Source organism: Phodopus roborovskii, unplaced genomic scaffold, assembly GCF_943737965.1.
Source record: "Phodopus roborovskii unplaced genomic scaffold, PHOROB, whole genome shotgun sequence".
NCBI classification, from domain to species: domain Eukaryota; kingdom Metazoa; phylum Chordata; class Mammalia; order Rodentia; family Cricetidae; genus Phodopus; species Phodopus roborovskii.
Genome location: NW_026125281.1, coordinates 39,669,350 through 39,687,913, shown reverse-complemented (window position 1 = coordinate 39,687,913; position 18,564 = coordinate 39,669,350). Strand labels below are relative to the sequence as shown.

The following is an 18,564-nucleotide window of genomic DNA, read 5'->3' as shown; positions in this document are numbered from 1 at the left end:
ATTTTGGTGCATGTAGTGTTGAAGTGCATGCTGACTTTTTTTTTTTCTGTTTGTTCTCCACTTGAGCAAAGCTGTAAATTTTGCAAATGAGATAGGCCTACAAAGTCTGCATAATCTATGAATGAAGAAAAGCAATTTCATTTTATAAGGTTTATAGGGACATGGTAATTTGTCTGCATGTAAGATGCCAGGAGAAAAATAACATCTGCTATAAGCAACAACGAAGGGTATCACTTTGAGGTATAGTAGTTTCTACAGGCCCTCTGCAAGGACATACCATTCCGGTTCAAAAGAACCACATAAAAATGTATGTATTACTGAATTTTATTTCTCCTTCAATGACTGTCATACTGGAATATATTATGAAACACAGAAGGAAACATCATATTCAAAATGCTACAGAGATACAAGGGTGATGAGGGTAAGCAAGATTAGGTTGACTTAATTTTTATGTTTATGTCATGCTTATATTTATGTTCTAAATGTTCACTAACACTTAATCAAGTTTACCATGCCATCCTAGTTATGAGGGAGAGATGAAGGCAATTTGAGCTAATATTATAAATTACTAGTTCTTCCAAGAAAAATCAGATCATAAAATTTTTACTGAAATTTAAGCTCACTTCCCAATGCTAATTTTGAGAGTAATATGGACTTTTGTGCCATTACTAGCTCTTTAGCTATCTCATTTTCTGCCCACAACACTATTAGAGATTATAAACTTCAGGTGCTAGAATAATGCTTGACCTAATGTAGGATTTATGGAGGTTCCTAATCTCTAAGCCATTGCTTCTTCTAGTATGAATATTTGTGATAGGCTAGATTACATTTAGTTTGGGAGGCAAAACTTACATGAACCACATAACTGATACTTTTACAATCCATAAGGTATTCCCTAAATTCAGTATAACTTGAGGCCATAGACATCTGAATTGCATGAGTTATATTTATTTTATCCCCTTCATTGGATGCTATTACCATTATTTGAAAACCGGACATGAAGCAACTGGAAGTAGGAAATGTTTATTGTGGCTAATTATTAGAGAGATGAAGTCCATCCTGTGAGGAAAGTGTGGAGATGCGAGAGGCTCTATGGCTGAGGTTCTTGGTTCGTGGTATCATCAGGTAAAAAGCAAGAAGGAAGCCGAAGTGGGTGCAAGCTTTATTCTTCAAGGCCACCCCCATACCAGTGCATTGCTTCCTCCATATGTGCTCACCTTCCAAATCAAGAATTGCAGCTGGGAACTGAGCATATTAGGGTATAAGCCATGACCTTCCTCCTCTCATCCCACTGGCTCAGATTGCAAACATATTTGCGGCAATTGCAAAAGTGCTTATACTTCTAACAGCTTCAATGCTGTGTGTAAGCCTACAGTTCAAACTCCTAAAACCTAAGGATTTCCTTGGTAAATCTGAAAATGAATTAAAGCCATCCAACATACAATGGCATAGAGTAATCATTCCCATAAGGAATCATTGGTCCAAAACACTATAGAAAGACAAAGCTTAGTTTATTGGAATAAAACATCAGAGGAAAGCTTTGGTGCCCATGTACTCTGTAAGTCATTGCATTGCTGAAATCGGTGAGAATAAACCAAAGGGAATCTGTGCATGAATATTCTAAAGTACAGATTTTAAAAATGGCCAAAATGTGCTTAAGACTATGAGAAGCATTGCATAGGTCAGGTTTACTATTATTCAGGACTGAATGGCCATAGTAGGATTCATGAACCTTATTATTTCAATTTTCTATTCCTAAAATCAGAAGTTATAAAATTCATCAGCATAATGTTTGGATTGATTAGACTGTTGATGACATGTGCAAAAACTCCCATAGCTTTGAGTACTATTATTTATTTTATATTATTTAGGGAATGTACACACAAATAGAATAAGAGAATTCAGTTTTCTCTCTTTCTGTTGTTAATTCTTTCTGATAAAATTTCTTAATGCTCCAAGATTTCATCACGGATAATGACTGATAATGGGTGAATGTGACATTAGATGCTAATAGTTCATTCCACTGCCCACCACATAGCATAAGTAAAACTTTGCAATCACTCTCTGCATTGTTCCAAATATTAGCAATGCTTTTACCGTTAAATGTAAACACTAAATATTTTGGTTTCCACACTGGTGGAAATTATTACATTTATGAGACTGTTTATGTTTTTTTCAATGATAGCCTTGCTCATTTTCTACTTCCAAGTAGAAATTCAATCAATCAATGAATTTGGGAATTCAGAAATCATTTAAAACATAGCTTCTGAACACATCCAAAATAAAATGTTGCCAAAATGAAGAATAAAAACATTACCATGCAATATTTTATGAAACAAAGATACAGCATTACTTATCAAGACTACCTTAAAGAGGAAGTGAAGGAACCATGTGATTGTGTAGCTGTTAGTGTTCTTATGAAGTAATTTAGTACTTCATTATATTTCTACTTCTCTCTACTGGCTCATAAACTAGTACGCGGAAACTCAGAGATTTTCCTTTCTCCATTGAAACAATTAAAATTCTTGTTATTCTGCAAATTTAATTCTTGTCTCTAAACTTCATGAATTAAATATTACATGGATATGTTGAAGTTGGGATGCCAGGGCATATGACTTCCTGTGTTTATATCACAGAAGGCTTTGGTGGCCTCATTTGATTTTCATTTCTGACTATTTGCACATACTTTCCTTTTGTGAGAGACATGATCCATTAAAAGAGCTATTTAGATTCCTGAGCTCTGAGAAGTCAATTTGCTCACTTCATATAACCATGAGGTGACAGGCACTAAAATAACAACTGTACGTGGAGCCTATAATATCTGCATGTCTTGTAAAAAAAAATTGGTAGGGGCTCAATGGTTAAGAACACTTACTGCTCTTGCAGAGAGCCCTAAGTTTGGTTCCCAGAATTCACATGGATGCTCACAACTAAATGTAATTCCAACCGAAGGGTTCCGATGCCCTTATCTAGCCTCCATAGGCTCCTGCGTGCACACAGTACACATACATTAGGCACCCACTTGCACATACACAAAGGGAAGGTAAAATTGGCATTTGGAAGACATTACTTTAGTAACAGACAAATGGAGTAGAAAGGATTTGCCAGACATTCTTCCAGAAAATACGGCAGAATCACAGCACAGAGTGGTAAATTCTGTTGCTATGGCCCGATTCTAATGGAATGAGATTATAAAAGGTGGATAGAGAACACTAATTTGCCACCAGAATCAATAGAGAAACTAAGTTAGAATCCTCGAACCTTTGTTTAATTTTTTTAAAAGCCAGAAACATTGTTCTGTTGTTGTAGTCACAGCTTGCATTAGATTTTTAAAGGGGACTTTGATATATTCCTCTTATATGATGTTGTTTTACATGGACATCTAATAGAATATTGAAGATATTACCAGTAATATGCAAAATAACATGTAACTATACTACTATGTACAGAATGAATGTAAAAACCGGGGTTGATAATATTAATTGCATTAATTAATACTAGGATAGCTATCATTACATTTTAACATATCTTATAATATTTACTTTTGTGAGTATGGAGACATGAAGGCAAGCCAGAACATGGACATAGACATCAGGGGGCAACTTGCAGGAGTTAGTTCTCTCCTTCCACCTGAACTCTCAGGTTTGGTAGCAAAGGTATTTACCTGTAGAGCCTTCTGTCTTGTCCCTATTTTGCTTAAAGTAATAATATCACTATCATCTATATGAGACTTAAAATCTTATACTATTTTGACACAAATTATATTATTTAATTCTTTCTTGCAATTATTAGAAGTGTGTTTTATGTACCTCCTAGGGAAGCAATCTTCTTTCAGGACTTGGAGCAAATGTTTTAGGTGGGTAGTATCTATCTCACTAGAGGCATTGCATTCAGTCACTCACTGGTCAGTCACTTAGAAAAGGGTGATGATGGGCCCACACGACAGGGGTGACTATTTAAGCAAAAACTTAGAAGAATAGATGATGCATGAGATGTATTGTGTGCTCTAGACTAGTGTAGTTAATGCTTTATATGCCTTGAGGTATTGTCAAAATAGCTGCCATGCAATATAATAAGAAAAGGTTAATATAGGGAGAGAGGGAGCTTGAAGCTGGTGCAAGCCATCAGAGATCCACACAGAGAAACATAGAAGAATTGAATTTTATACTCTTCTAGTTAGGTTTTCTAATCTTGACACACCTAGAGTCAAATGAGGAGAGAAACCACTAATGGGAAAATGTTTCCTTTGGATTCCTTGTAGGATGCTCTCTGGCCCATTTTCCAGCTGGGAGAGGTGTGCCCAGCCCATTTGGAGCAGTGCCATCCCTGAGCAGGTGTTATTGAATGGTGCCAAGCCAGCCAATCGAGCCATGACACTGGTAGTCATCTGTCACACTGGAACTCAGATACTAGCAACTGCCACAAATACTGAAAGTAACTATTTGGGTTAATGTCAATAAGTTAAGCAATTGTAGATTGCATTTCGTGTAATAGAATTAAAGATGTGAAGGTCCTCTACCAGATTTGAGATTTCTTTACTCTTTACTTACTGATTTTTAACCCATGTCTAATTGCTTTTCCTTACATCACAGTCACAGCACTGTGTCAGCCTCTGCAAAAGAATTGTCCTTTAAGCAAACAGTTAAGATATCTTTAAAACATAAGCAGAAATGATGTTTTAGTTGTTGCAAAGGAGGTATGTAGTCAGGAATGGTGGAGCAAATATGAAACTCCAGCCCTAGGGGATGTGGAGGCAGGAAGATTGAAAGTTCATTCATTTTCAGTTACATAGCTCAAGTCAAGGCTAGCCTGAGCTACATAAGACTGTCTAACAGAACAAAACAAAACAACAACAAAAAAAATGCACAGTTGTTTTTGTATATTATAGATACAATGAAACATACCTTAATTTATTTTATAGAAATAGTCTAATATTTTATTGAACTCACTCAGGATAATTACACTCCTCCATTTAGATTAATATTGAAATAAATTCATAAAGTTATTATAGGCAAAGCTTAATAGGCTAATGAAATGAGCTTGGGCTATATTGTAGAGTAAATGATTATTCAAATAATTTCATCAGATGTTTAAAACTAGTAAAATATGGTTTTAAAGTCTAAGGTCAATTTTATTTTAGAGGAAAAAGTTATGAAAAACACAGAGAAGTAATTTTTTAGTTTTATATGAAAATGAAAGGTTAAATTAAAGGGCTTAAAAATAAAGTCTACAAGCCATAAAATCTCTCAAAAGTTAAGGAGGTTATTTTAATCAACTGCTTCAAGGAAAACTAATGGAATATTCTGGATCTAAATCATCTAAATGCCCTGAAAAGCAATAGGTTTAAATTTAGATATGAACTATCAATTTACTGAGGATTGCATATAAAGATATATTCTGAAGCAAAAGACAGCGCTAAGAGATTTTATTCTTGATTCATTTTCTATTTGACTTGCTGACATGAATTATTTCTAAAAAGAAAAAAAATTGCCAACATTGGAGAGATTGCAATGAGGTTTGGGTTAAGGATATTGAAAAGTGTACAATGTCACACTATTCATTTCAAGTTCTCATCAGGGTGTCTGTAAGCTAACAGAGTGACAAAGTTTGATACGGTATGTTCTCACTTGTCACTGAAGAGAGATCACCCACTATGTAAGGAAATTACCCTCATGATGAACATAATTTCTGGGAATAAATATATTTTTGTCAACAGTAATCTTGATAACTACTAACTTTCACTAGTAGCAAGAACACATCAGCTTTGGTTCATTTATGACCCCTTCCCTGAACTTGAAAACAAGATCACAAATGTAAGTTTTTCACTTAATTAGTTTTTACTATACTCCTGTGAGTTACATATTTATTAATGCTAAACTAAAGCATCAACATTAACTGGGTTGAAACATGTTAGCAGCTATTCCATTGGGGATAACTTCATGTGAAAATTTTCATGAGTAGACAGCTAAAACAAGCCTGTGCAGGACAGGTTAGGAGAAGTGTCTTTTTTGAGTCAGTCACACATATCCACTAGCTGCTATTCAGAATTAGGATATATATTATAATTATCCCCCCGTATAAAGATATATGAGTAAATTAAATAAATTCCTTCATGACTAACTTAACAGAATAGATGAGGCTTTATGCCAATCTAATTAAATTTGCTGTGGATTCTTGTGGGGATGTTACTGAGATCGCAACACAAGCTTCAGAAGAAATATTAAGAAAATTTATAAGAGAAATTTTCTTTTGAAGTAGAGCCTTTAATTTCTATGCTTTGTCTACCAGGAATTCCAGGGAAGTATTTGCTTTACTCACATGATTAGGAGACTTCCTGGAACATGCTAATCTCCAACTGACATGTTATGCATTTTGTGAGAATTTGCATATGTATTCCTTGCTTGCTGCTCAGAACTCATGTATCAAATAAGTCACATTTTTAAGATGTTCAGAATAAACATGCCAATAAAACAATTTGGAACAATTCTTGTATAAACATATTATTAGCAAGTGAATAGAAAGAAAATTCCCGAGAACTTAAATTATCTTACACTTGTTTAATTTTAAATGTATTATATATAGTGCCTTCCTTTTTCCTCCTTCCTTCCTTCTTTCTTTCTTTCTTTTCATTACTGGTAAACAGAACCAATATTTATATTCTTACCAACTTTTGTCTTCAAAACCTAGAGCCTATGGTGATAATGTCAGCGTTTGGTAATAGAAAGAGCTTTCTTTGTGTGGTATCAGACTACATGGAACATGTAGTTTTCTGCATCCTAGTTGTGGGCAAGCCAGTAAATAACATTGTAATAATTACAAAGTTTTTCTAAGTCCTGATGGTTCTTAAACATCCCCAAGAAGAATTAAATAGTTCTTTTCATTGAATAATGAGAAAAAAATGTACAATGTGGTGATTTCTATACTTAATTTTCTTACTATAATTTACTTTTGTGAACTCATATATTTCTGAAAATTAATCACAGTGCAGCAATTGGTAAGAACAGAACATGAATTGTTTAGATTATAATACACTTCCAATCTCCAAGTAAGAATTAAAATCAAATTTGAGAAAACATTAAAGAAAAGTCATGCTGTATCTGTCGGTAAGTGACCATTCTCCTCAATGGAAGGGAGGCAGGAGGGGTACATATTTGGTTTCATGGGCTAGTTTGTTATTGGGAATATAAAAACCTATTAAGATTCTATGATTTGCCACAAATGATTCTATAAAATAAAAAAGGTGAATTTGGGCAACTTTTTTTTTAAAATTTCTAACTACATTTTTCTGAAATCAATGTAAAAAAATAGGATTTTGATTTTTCTAGGACCTCACTCAGAGTACTCCAATATGATTCTATTTCTAAACCTTTATTCTTTTTCCTCTTCTCACTTTTATACAAGGGTGTCTGGATTTCAAGTTAATTTTAGAAATGACACAAGGAAGATGCTATGAAGCAGAATCAATTACTTACTTCATTTCTCAGAGTTTAAATTAGCTTAAAATCATTTTGATAACTTTTATAATGAATATACTTCTATGTATTAATTCAATAATTCGTCATCCTCCCTTTCAGTTTTTGCTGATTGTAATCCTCAAGAATTTAAATTAAAATAGGATTACTTACTGTCAAATAATATTAAACTTTTTCACATGGTAGACTACTCTCAATTTGGCCTAAGCTTGTCCATCAATGACAGAATTTCACGCAATTTTAAAGCATTTATGCATCTGATTATTCATATCTATGATGTACTTTAGACATACCTATATTAGAATGTCTATAAGATCATACCTCACTTTCTCTCACCTCACTTTCTAATGGGATATATTCAGTAAGACAGCACTGAGTAATCTTGTCTTTCTGCAAATATCATGAGGTATAATTAATTGCAACAACCAAGAGAGCTCCAGCTTTTCCAGGCATAGTAACCTTAGAGAAGAGCAGTCATATGTATATAATACTAATGGCCAAACAGTGACACGCTGGCTGTATGAGCTTGTGTACATGTGTGCACATGTGCATGTGCATGTGTATGTGTGCTTCTGTATGTGTGTGTGTGTGTGTGCATGTGCACGCACGAGTGCTTGTGTCTGTGTGTGTGTGAGACAGAGAGAGGAGAGACAGAGAGAGATTTCCATTTAATAAAAATCTGTATGGGGGTTACAGTTGCCACCTGAAGGTCTATTTTTTATAGTGTTTCTATTGTTTTAATACATGTAGAACTTCTGAATGTGCTCCTGTTTGCTTTGTTAGCCTGCAGGAAATAGCAATTATAAAGAATAGAAGGGGCCAAGCATGTTAAGGACACAGTCTAAAACCATCTACTTTCATGAAAGAGGTTTTATGCTCACGAATAGGTCATTGAGTTTATTTGGGATCTATTAAGTATTCCAGGGAACTTGAAGACACCCCTCAGAAGAAATTTGTTGGTTTTCAAGTTTAAATTCAGACTATGGTATAACACAATTTTGAAATTCAGTCATAAGCTTTGTAACTGAAGGTTTTAACTTGTGCATATACACTATAGTCAAAATAATCTTACTTTACTCACAGGCAAACTGAAGTGTAGCTTCTCGACTGAGGATACTTCCGAAAGTGTTCGTGGCTAAACATTGGTAAAGCCCAGAATCCCTGACTGCATTTGGATTGCTGATGATGAAGGCCCCATCTATCGAACTGTAGCGATAGTCACTTTCCACATCAATTTCTGTTCCATTCCGGAGCCATCTTAGAAAAATATCAGAAGATAAATACATTAAATTATGTGAGACATCGCAATGCTTCCTGGGAGTACACATACCCACATACAATGCAGGATCTCACTATGTAGCCCTGGTTGAACTTGAACTTCAACTCAGACATTCCTTTCCTGAGGAAAGCCTCTTCCTTACTTGAGGAATTATTTAAAGCTAAAGAAAATCAACACACGATTAAATTTTACCTGTAAGTCGGAGTAGGGTTGCCACGGACTTCACAATTCAGGGCTACCTTCTTTTCATCAGAATCGGTTGGAAAAATGACATCATCAGGTTCTTGCACGAATACTGGCCCATAATCCATACTTTCTGCAATGACCAAAAGATGTATGCTTTAGAATTATTCAGTGCACAAGGCTAATTCACCCCTGACTCTTGACTCTCAGAACTTGTGACCCTCCTTTTTATTTAGTAATCAAATTTGTAAAAGACTGCATTGGTAGGCAACACGCCTTGTAGATTACTAAAATAGTTTTTATTTTTTATTATCTAAATTTATCTTCACATAGGATCACAAGATGAGAGCATCATAAGTCTATATCTACATTTCATTTTAGTCTAACAAAGCAACAAAAAAAGAATATAAAAAAATTCAAATTCCCTAAGCTTTATGAAATTTTTAGAATGTTAAAAAATAACGTATTACAAGGAAAGTTTCCAGATTCATAATGTGCCATAAGAACTCTAGGTATGAAATTGTTTATTTTAATTCATTCTTTGATTTATATTCCTATTTTTATGATAACTTTTTATTTAAATTTGAAGCAAGCTTGTTTTACAAATCAATCCCAGTTTCTGCACCCTCCTGTCCGCCTTTCTCCCACCAACCCAATCCTATTTTTAAAATACAATTTCACTTACCGTTGGAAATTTTAAACAGTTAATGTGTTCTGATCAAATACATCCCCTGCTTTCTTCCTTTCAACTTCTCCCTTATACCCTCATCGCTTTCCTTCCCCAAACTCCTGTTCTTTTAATCAATTAAGGCCAATGAAGGCACATACTAGTGCATCTAGTATGTGTATGGCCATGGAGGCAGGCAACGTCCCTAGGTACTACCAGTGGTTGCATCCCTGAAGAACCAAGGTTAGCCTTGAATTCCTTATCTCCCTATTGAGCCTCACCAGGACAGGGATCGTTGGTATGTGCCAACATGCACAGTCCGTCCTGTGTACAACTCCCCCATTCACTGCGGACTGCCACTTACTTGAGTCTCAAGTGTAAGGAGAAAATGATGGAATGCAAGTAACACGTCTTTTTTTTTTTTATCAGAATCAATGCACATGTCCAAAAGTAGCCAAATACATAAATTAAGTTCTGCAATATTATATGTTTAAGGATAGGTAAACATAGGATATAAGATTAGTCAAGGGGACAAAGGCATCAAGTACTGGGATTCTGTAATATAGACCTTTATCTCTACTATTACATCTTCCCTCCCTCCCTTCACTCCTCCTCTTAAAACTTTAACATTTATGAAGTATTTTGTGTTTATTATCTAGCTCTCTGATGTCACCATTGTGCTTTCTTTCACTGAAAAGTGAACACTCTGAAGTCCTCAAAGGAGACTTTACTACACTAGTCCCATGGAGAGTGGGCTCATAAGTATACACTTAGTAACTAAAATGTGCCATACAATACAGTCGGTATTTAAAGTGTGTAATAAGTACACAATTTGTAATTAAAATGTGCCACAAATGCACAATGGAGTTTCATTCAGCCAGAAAGATAAGTGAAATCATGACAATTTCAGAAAAATTCATGGAAATAAAATAATTATGTTTGTAGGCGTCTGGTCTGTGAACCTGTAACCGTGGCCACACTCTTGTGTGTGGCTTCAGGCAGACTGAAGTGGAAAGATGGAATCATAGACATAAGGTGTGGTCTCAGTTGCACGGGTCCTTTCTGGTGGGTTAGTGGATCCAGCAGGAAGGACAGGGAAACGCTCCCGCAGTTCTTTGTATTTTTCTGTGCAATTGTTACCCAATAAACATCTATTTTCCATTTATCTTGGGTTTAGTGATATCATTACATTCTCACCTTTAATTGGCACCCACATAGGTGTGGGTGGCTTCGCATGATCTGCCCAGATGTAACATATGTTAAGTAAAATAAGCCTAATTCAGAAAGACAAATAGGACTTCTTTTATGTATGACTTTAGATATTCCCCCTCTTCCTTTCTCTCTCTCTTCCCTTCATTCTATCTGTCTCTGTCTCTGTGTCCCTCTCTCTCTCTCTCTCTCTCTCTCTCTCTCTCTCTCTCTCACACACACACACACACACACACATACACACAGAAGTCTCAATGCACATCATGTACTAAAGGAGACCATAATGGTGGATGTCCTATTGTATGCTGTGAATATATGTTTCTCTTATTGGTTGAAATAAGAAATATAGAAATAAGAAATATGGGCAGGGCGACCAGACTAAGAGAATGCTGGGAAGAAGAAGGCAGAGAGGAGACACAAGAGAGATGCCATGAACTGTCAAAAGTGCAAGAGAGCAGGGCATTGCCTAATAGCTAAGACAAAATGGAGAAACTTAGATTAATAGGAATGCGTTAATAACTAAGAGAGAGCCAGCCAAAAAAGAAGCCTGAGCCACTGGCCAAATAGCTCATAATTAATATAAGCTACTGTGTGATTATTTGGGACTAAGGGGCTGCTGGGCCAAATGGGACAGAAACTCTATCTACAGAGGATACTTTGACTAGAGCATGTATGGAACACATGTGACATGAATAATGAAGGGAGGCTACTGGGAAAAGGAAGTGGTCACAGAAGGAAGCAGGGTGATGTCAGGAGCAGCAATAGATGAGTAAAACACAAAAATATGCCTGGATTATCATAATAAACTCATTATTTTTATGCCAATTTTAAAAATAACTGTCAATATTGTTTTTATTCACATGTTTTTATTCACATGTCTTATTATATTATTTATAATTATTTTATCTTATTTTAATTTTTCTAAGTATCTTAATTTTTCTGTGTAAAGCACACATGCACACACACACACACACACGTACACACACCCGTACACACACACACGCACACACATGTACACACAGAAAATGTATTGATTCACAAGTTTTATTGACTCTTGTGTTTTCCTAAGACTGATTTTCACAAAATACCATAATTTTTACTCCCATGCTTGAATATATCTCAGAAGCAGAGTACTTATCTAAAAGAACTCAGAAAAGACTCTGGAATCTTAGGATCTATTTTTTCTTTGACTTTTGACAGTTTAAAAGTCATGCAAGAATTTACCTCAGTTCTAAGTGCCATTACTTGGCACGGCTTCATACACTATCATCCTCAGCCCACAAAAAGACTCTTACCCCAACCATGCTTCCCAGCCATAAGAGAAAGCAAAGCCACCCATCTTTCCCTTCTCTTTAGTGCCAGAACCCCTGCTCTCCTTGGAAAGCTTTGTACAATGTCATTCTCTACATCTGTGCTAGTTTGAGGATTTTTTGTGCAATAATTGTGTGTCTTATAGAAAAGTGTACTTAAACTTAGGGCTCAAACGGTTGGAGCTGAAATGTAGAAGTGTAAAGATGAGAAGGCTTACTTTGGGTAGCACTCCAACAGAACAGGAGGTGAGCAGGAGCCAGATTGGCAGATAAGCATAGCATAAACTGGAAATGCTTAAAATATGTTTGTGAATCATAGAGCCACGCTAAAGAAAATGCATCCTTTCCCTTCCAGGTATTTCTAAGATTCAGAAGCAACCTCAGTCGCAGTAGGCTCAGCAAACATAGGACATTGGAAGTGTTGAGAGTAAAGGGCCCAACATCTGCCCAGCTCTTTCCAGGTATTCTAAGTGCACATACTTTGTGCACTCCTTTCATTACTCTTAACTGAAATTCATGATTATTGCAATATAATTACACACAAAGTGATGGAAATTTAATAGAAAGTCAAATAAAATGGAAATAATATATCCAAAATATTATTCAATTAAGTAGGTAACATCTAATGAGAAATTATAATAGATGACAAAACATGTAACTAAGAATCTGATTTTAATTTTCCATAAACTACTCATGAATAAAATCCCTTAAAATAGAAATTGATCTGGGTGTATGATATTGGTAAACCAAACATCAAATTATAGGGTAATATAATTTTAAATAACTCACTCTTTCAAAAGTGCTCACAAAAGTTAGTGAATTGTGTATATAGTTTGTAAAGTTTTACATTGATATAGTCATGATACTTAAGAATATCTTGCATGGAAAATACAAGTGAAATTATTTTCTAATAATTATAAACAGAATTCTTTCTTATGACAACATATGTTATGATATTCACCAGTCCTATAAATGCAAAGGATTGGCTCTTTAACACTCTCAGGGCCACTGTGTAAATTAAAGCACTGGTTTGTAATGATGTTAGTCTTGAGATAACCCAAACTTCTTCCACAAGTTTAGTGGGGAGGTGCCACACCTGAGCATTAATGGAGCAGAGCAGTGACAGCTATGCATTGTGACCCTGGGGTAGGGGATCTCTTCCATGGCACTTTCTTGGGCAGTTAGGACTTGAGGGGGCACACTTGCTTTCCTGGGATGCATCCCTCTGGAGAGAGGCAGTGATGCAATTTTGCTGCAGAGACCACACTCTCCTTCTAGAATACTGTGCTGGATCACACACTATGCATTCTTCTCTTCCAGCTCTTGAAATCAAGCTTGTCACCTTCCCCAAACCTTCCCAAGTACCAACTTCATTACTGCCAAGATTGGCTAGGAAATTAAGACTCTGGGAGCCCCTGAGCTCAAATGTGTGTGTGTGGGGGGGGGGGAGCCTTCCAACCTGATTTCTGCATCAGTGTCTATAAGGGTCATGACCAGCATCTCCACTATTGCCAGGAGTCTTAGCAGGAGTAATATTTCCGGCTTCCTGCTAATTTTTCTAGCTCCAGGCTTCTCCGTAACTCCATAATGGCCTCCTCTATCAAGATAACTGTTTCATTGCTCTCTCCCTCCATCCTTCCTTCAACTTGGGTCTTCTTGATCCCACATGTTCCCATTCCCCATCTTCTCCCTTCTAACCCTTCCCAGTTTGTCTAGGAGATCTTAATTACTTTCCCTTCCTGGGGCCTTCTATGTGTGCCTCTTAGATTTCCCCATTTTACCTCGCTTCTTTGGGGCTATGCATTGTAGCCTGATTATCCTTTGTTGTACATCTAATATCTACTGATAAATGAACACCTTTGTCTTTCTGGGTCTGGGTTACCTCACTGAAAATGAAGAGACTGTCAGAACTGGTCTTCACCTTTTATGTGATTAGTGGCTTCCCTAATGGTCATCATTGGACCTATATCCAGTAACAGAAGCAAATGCAGTGATCCACACCCAAGCTCTGGGTTGAGAGCTCCTGGAGTTCGATGGAAGAGAGAGAGGAGGGATGCATACGAACAAGGGGGTGATCAGAGCTGACCTGAATTAGAGGGAGCTCACACACTATAGACTGGGAGCTGGGGAACCTTCATGGGATTGAAGTAGATCTTTTGAATGTGGGTGGCATTATGTGACTTGATCTGCTGGTGGAAGTAGAACCAGGATCTATCTCAGGGGCATGAAATGACATTTTTGTTGCCCATTCCCTAAGGTAGGATGCCTTGCTCACCCTTGATACAGTGGGAGGGCTTGGTCCTAACTCCACTTGTGTGCCAGACTTTGTAAACTCCCCATGAGAGGCCTTCCCCCTCTGCCCCTCTGAGGAGTGGATGAGGGTTGGGAAGGATGGTAGGCAGGGAGCAAGAGGAGGGAGAGGAGGGTAAACTGGAGTTGGTATGTACAATGGAAACTTTTTTTTAATTAAAACTAAGAAAAAACAAAAAACAAAACAACAAGAACAACAACAAAAAAAATAACAAGGAAATCCGGGCAGCAAAATCAAGGGGAAAATGCTGTAGCGACATCTTTGGCCAAATATGCCTGCAAAGGCGTATGCGTGACTAGTTATCATCTCATTATCCCTGCTGCTGCTGTTTTCATTTAGACAATTATATCTTCCCTTTTGTAAGTGTGATGGCAGGCTACTAATACGTTCATTTCACTCCTACCATCAGAGAGATGTTATTATTGTCTACAGTCCAGATGCTCAGAGGTCCCGGGGAACTGCTGGTAAGCCTGTATTCTACTGCCTTCTTGGACAGATTTTCCTAAGTTAGATAAAAGTTGAAACTCCTAAAGAAGTATGTCTATTAATAAATGCATTAGTCTCCCAGACATTGCTATAGGAATTGTTTATTATTCACAGTTCTAACAAAACAAGGCATGTTCCCTCTGTAAAGGCTGCCCTTGAACATACTACTGAGATGGGATTGCTCTTCCAGGAGTAATCTACTTTTGATTGAAGACAGCTTCACTACTGTAATTATTGATGATCATATACCTTGTTAAGTGTGGTGGCCTCTATGCTCACACAGCACTCAGTACATCCTGCTTTCATGAATATTACACATAAACTGTGTGCTTTCTGTGTAGATGTGTCTTATTGTAAGGCCAAAACCATGAGATTATAAACTGATTACAAACCATAGGCTTGAGAAATGAAAGTAGAAAGGATTTCTTGACTCTGAACTTAATCAAATGCTCTCATCTCTTGTCATAAATGATCGACTCTAATTATTCCAGGCATAGCTACCTAGAATCACCATGAAGTTCTCTCTTATTTGGAGGTAAGAGAAGCTGGCTGGGATATTTACCAGGACAGATAAACATGCTGAACAGAAGGAGAACAAAATGAGTTAAATATCATCCACACCACAGGTGCCTGCAAAAACAAGAACAAACAAACAAACAAACAAACAAAACAAAAACAAATTCCAGTATAGACTTAGAATGACACAAAATGATTAAAGTCAGTAATAAGAACAATAACTCATTTTGGATGAAACATATATTAATACCCTAGAAAAGGTCTAGAGATCCTTAAAACCCACCAAAATGACTGAGAAAGAGGTTTGAAAGACAAGAATAGAATATTGACCACTTCGAAAAGATTTTCATCTCATCTTGAAATTATTTTGTAAATAACTGACAGATTTAAAAAATGTAAGTCCACTTGGGAAAGCTACATGGCAAACTATAAACTGTCAACAGATATAAAAGGACAATTTGCTGAGAACATTTCATTTATCAAGAATAATTAAGTGGGTAACTTAAATTCTTACCTGTCAAAAGAGAAGCCAGAAAATAACTGAAGTATTAAAAAATTACTATCAGCTTCAGACCTAAGGCAGAGTGAAGGTATTTCAAATAAAATAACACTAAGAGTTTTTACATGATCATATATTCATTATTTTGTGATATGCTTCATTAAGAAAAAATACAAAGGAAGAACCCTGAAGGAAGAAATTATCACTTTGGGGGATTAGTGAGTAAAAGTTTCTCTCACCACAGCCTGGCCATTCTGTTTGATCCTAGGCACCCATGGGGTAAAAAGGAAGAATCAATTTCCAAAAGTTGTCATGTGACCTTCACATACATGTGGTTATGCGTACTGGACCATGCTCATGCACACGCACGCGCGCGCGCGCGCACACACACACACACACACACACACACACACACCCCACACAAATAGGTACATAATAACAATTTAAATATTGAAGTAGAGGGCTGCAAAGATGGTTTGGTAGTTAATAGCACTTGCTGTTCTTGGAGAGGACCTGGTTTCATTTTCCAGCACCCACATGGCAGCTCACAGCCATTTGTAACTCCAGTTTCAGGGATCTGACACCCTCTTTTGATTCCTGAATGCCTGTGACACATTCCCAGACATAAAATTAAATTAGAGAATCTTCAAAAATAGTAACAAAGAAGGCAAAATATTAAAATTGAATAAACCTAAAATATAGTCACAAAATTTCCTTTGTGCTTCAAACATTTCAAAATTTAATACATTTAATGTAGATGATTAAGTGAAATAGTAGGAAGAATAATTTTATCTCTTCAAGTTGCAACATTTGCCTTTTTCTTTTTTGCAGCATCTGCTAAAGTAACAAATAGAACTAAAAAGTTGGTTTTGCCCAGAATATTAAGAAGAACAAAAAGAATGCATAATTAAGTTCTGAATAAACAACTCTTGGCTGACTATAGTGCTTGGCTGCCTAAAAAAATATACCCAGATGTAGAATGATCACAAGATGACACAGAAAATTAAAATAGATGAAATGTATGATTTTTTTTTTTGAGTATGTAAGCGTGAGAAAAATCCTCAGAAGAGAATAGAGAAGTGTGGCCCACAAGGGATGACACCCACAGCATGAAAACGGGAAAAGCTTGTTTCCGCACATACTATGGCACAGGGAATCAGGGGAACTTCCCTCTGGTTCACCTAAGGCTCTCTACTTTCTACGAGGTGGACAAGAGACTGCCCCCGATGCTCCAGCCGGCATATATCCACCTGTAGATCTTCACAATGATTGTTCCCCAGCACTAAGTCCCTGGGAATTTTTGGATGCTGTATCTCATCTATTGTGAATTGTCTTTACTTATGGGCAGCTCTGGGGATGAACTAAAATCTTTCAGCTCGAGTAACAACACAGCAAAGAAAAGACAAGATGAGGGGAAGCGGGTGTCTTTAAGTAGGGTGTTCAGAGTCCGCCTTTGAACCCAGTCCCAGTCACTTCTCAGGTAGGGACATAGGAGCAGCGGAGAGGTTAAACACAGAAGTTGAGGATTCACTGTGCGTCACATTAGATGCCTGTTGGTATCCAGATACTTGGTTTATATTCTTTGGTGGCACTGGGGACTGAACCCAGGTGTCAGAAAACTGTTCAAGAATGTAATCTTGTGAGAGCTTGTGAGGAAAGCAAGACAAAAGTCTCGTGACCTCAGTATTTTCAAAACATCGAATTGTTCTTAGAATGTGTTTCTGGGATTTTGCTGTAGTGGGTAAGAGTGAGTTTAATTGAGATTACTCACTGAAATTGGCTTTTGCTATTTGTTTATATGGCTCTGTTGAAAACATGTTTTTGCCATGTGTAACTTGTCTGCCAATGTAGCTTACCCTTGTGATTGTAACTTTACTCATGTGGTTGTTACCCTCAGAGTGTAGCTTATCTGAAACTGTGAATAAAGTTGGCTATGTCATGAGACTTTAGTCCTCCTCAGTTATTGGCTCCATTCTTCCAGTTGCCACTGCTTCTGGAGTGGTGACTCCCAGGGAGTTGGTACAAGACAGGCAAGTGTTTATCACTGAGCTACTGTAGCAAACGTATATCTTTTAAGAAACAAAATAGTATTAAGTCAAAGTCTCCTGTATTTCTATCCTGATACCACTTCCTTGTTGCCCCCTTTATCCAGGGAGGAAAGTACGTTAGTCTACCTTTTTTCTGCCATGCTTTAAAGTTTCCTATATGTACATACAATTTATATTTAAACTTTTACTTTTATTCATTTAACTGTGTCTGTGTGGATGTATATCGTGTGTGCATGTGCCCACAGAATCCAGAAGAGGGCACTGTATCACTTAGATACGGATTTAGGTGCCGGCAAATAAATGTAGGTCTTCTAGAAGAGCAGTCAATTCTCTTTATAGCTAAACCTTCTGTCCAGCCACTCACATTACATTTAATTACTTTAGGGGGATGCCGTCACTCCACCTTTAGAATCACCACCATATTTTGAGATATGTCCATTTCATCACATAAAGATAAATTATTCATTTTAGTAGTTTTCTTTTTTCATGGGGTGGAAAAAAAGAATACAAGTTTTGCAGTGTCTGTTATGATGCATATATTGCGATTAACATAGTCTAAATTTCCTTGTGCATGTCCAGTTTCA

The 18,564-nt window shown here is 36.7% G+C and overlaps 1 protein-coding gene across 1 annotated transcript in view; it reads right to left on the bottom strand.

Moving 5' to 3' along the window:
* Cntn5 (contactin 5) overlaps positions 1–18,564 on the bottom strand; it is a 635,441-nt gene that overhangs the window by 415,648 nt on the left and 201,229 nt on the right. Inside the window, exons 3-4 of the mRNA XM_051199086.1 lie at positions 8,944–9,067; positions 8,554–8,729 (exon numbers count right to left, since the gene is read on the bottom strand). Coding sequence (XP_051055043.1) covers positions 8,554–8,729; positions 8,944–9,067 — 300 coding nt within the window. The remainder of the gene's footprint in view (positions 1–8,553; positions 8,730–8,943; positions 9,068–18,564) is intronic.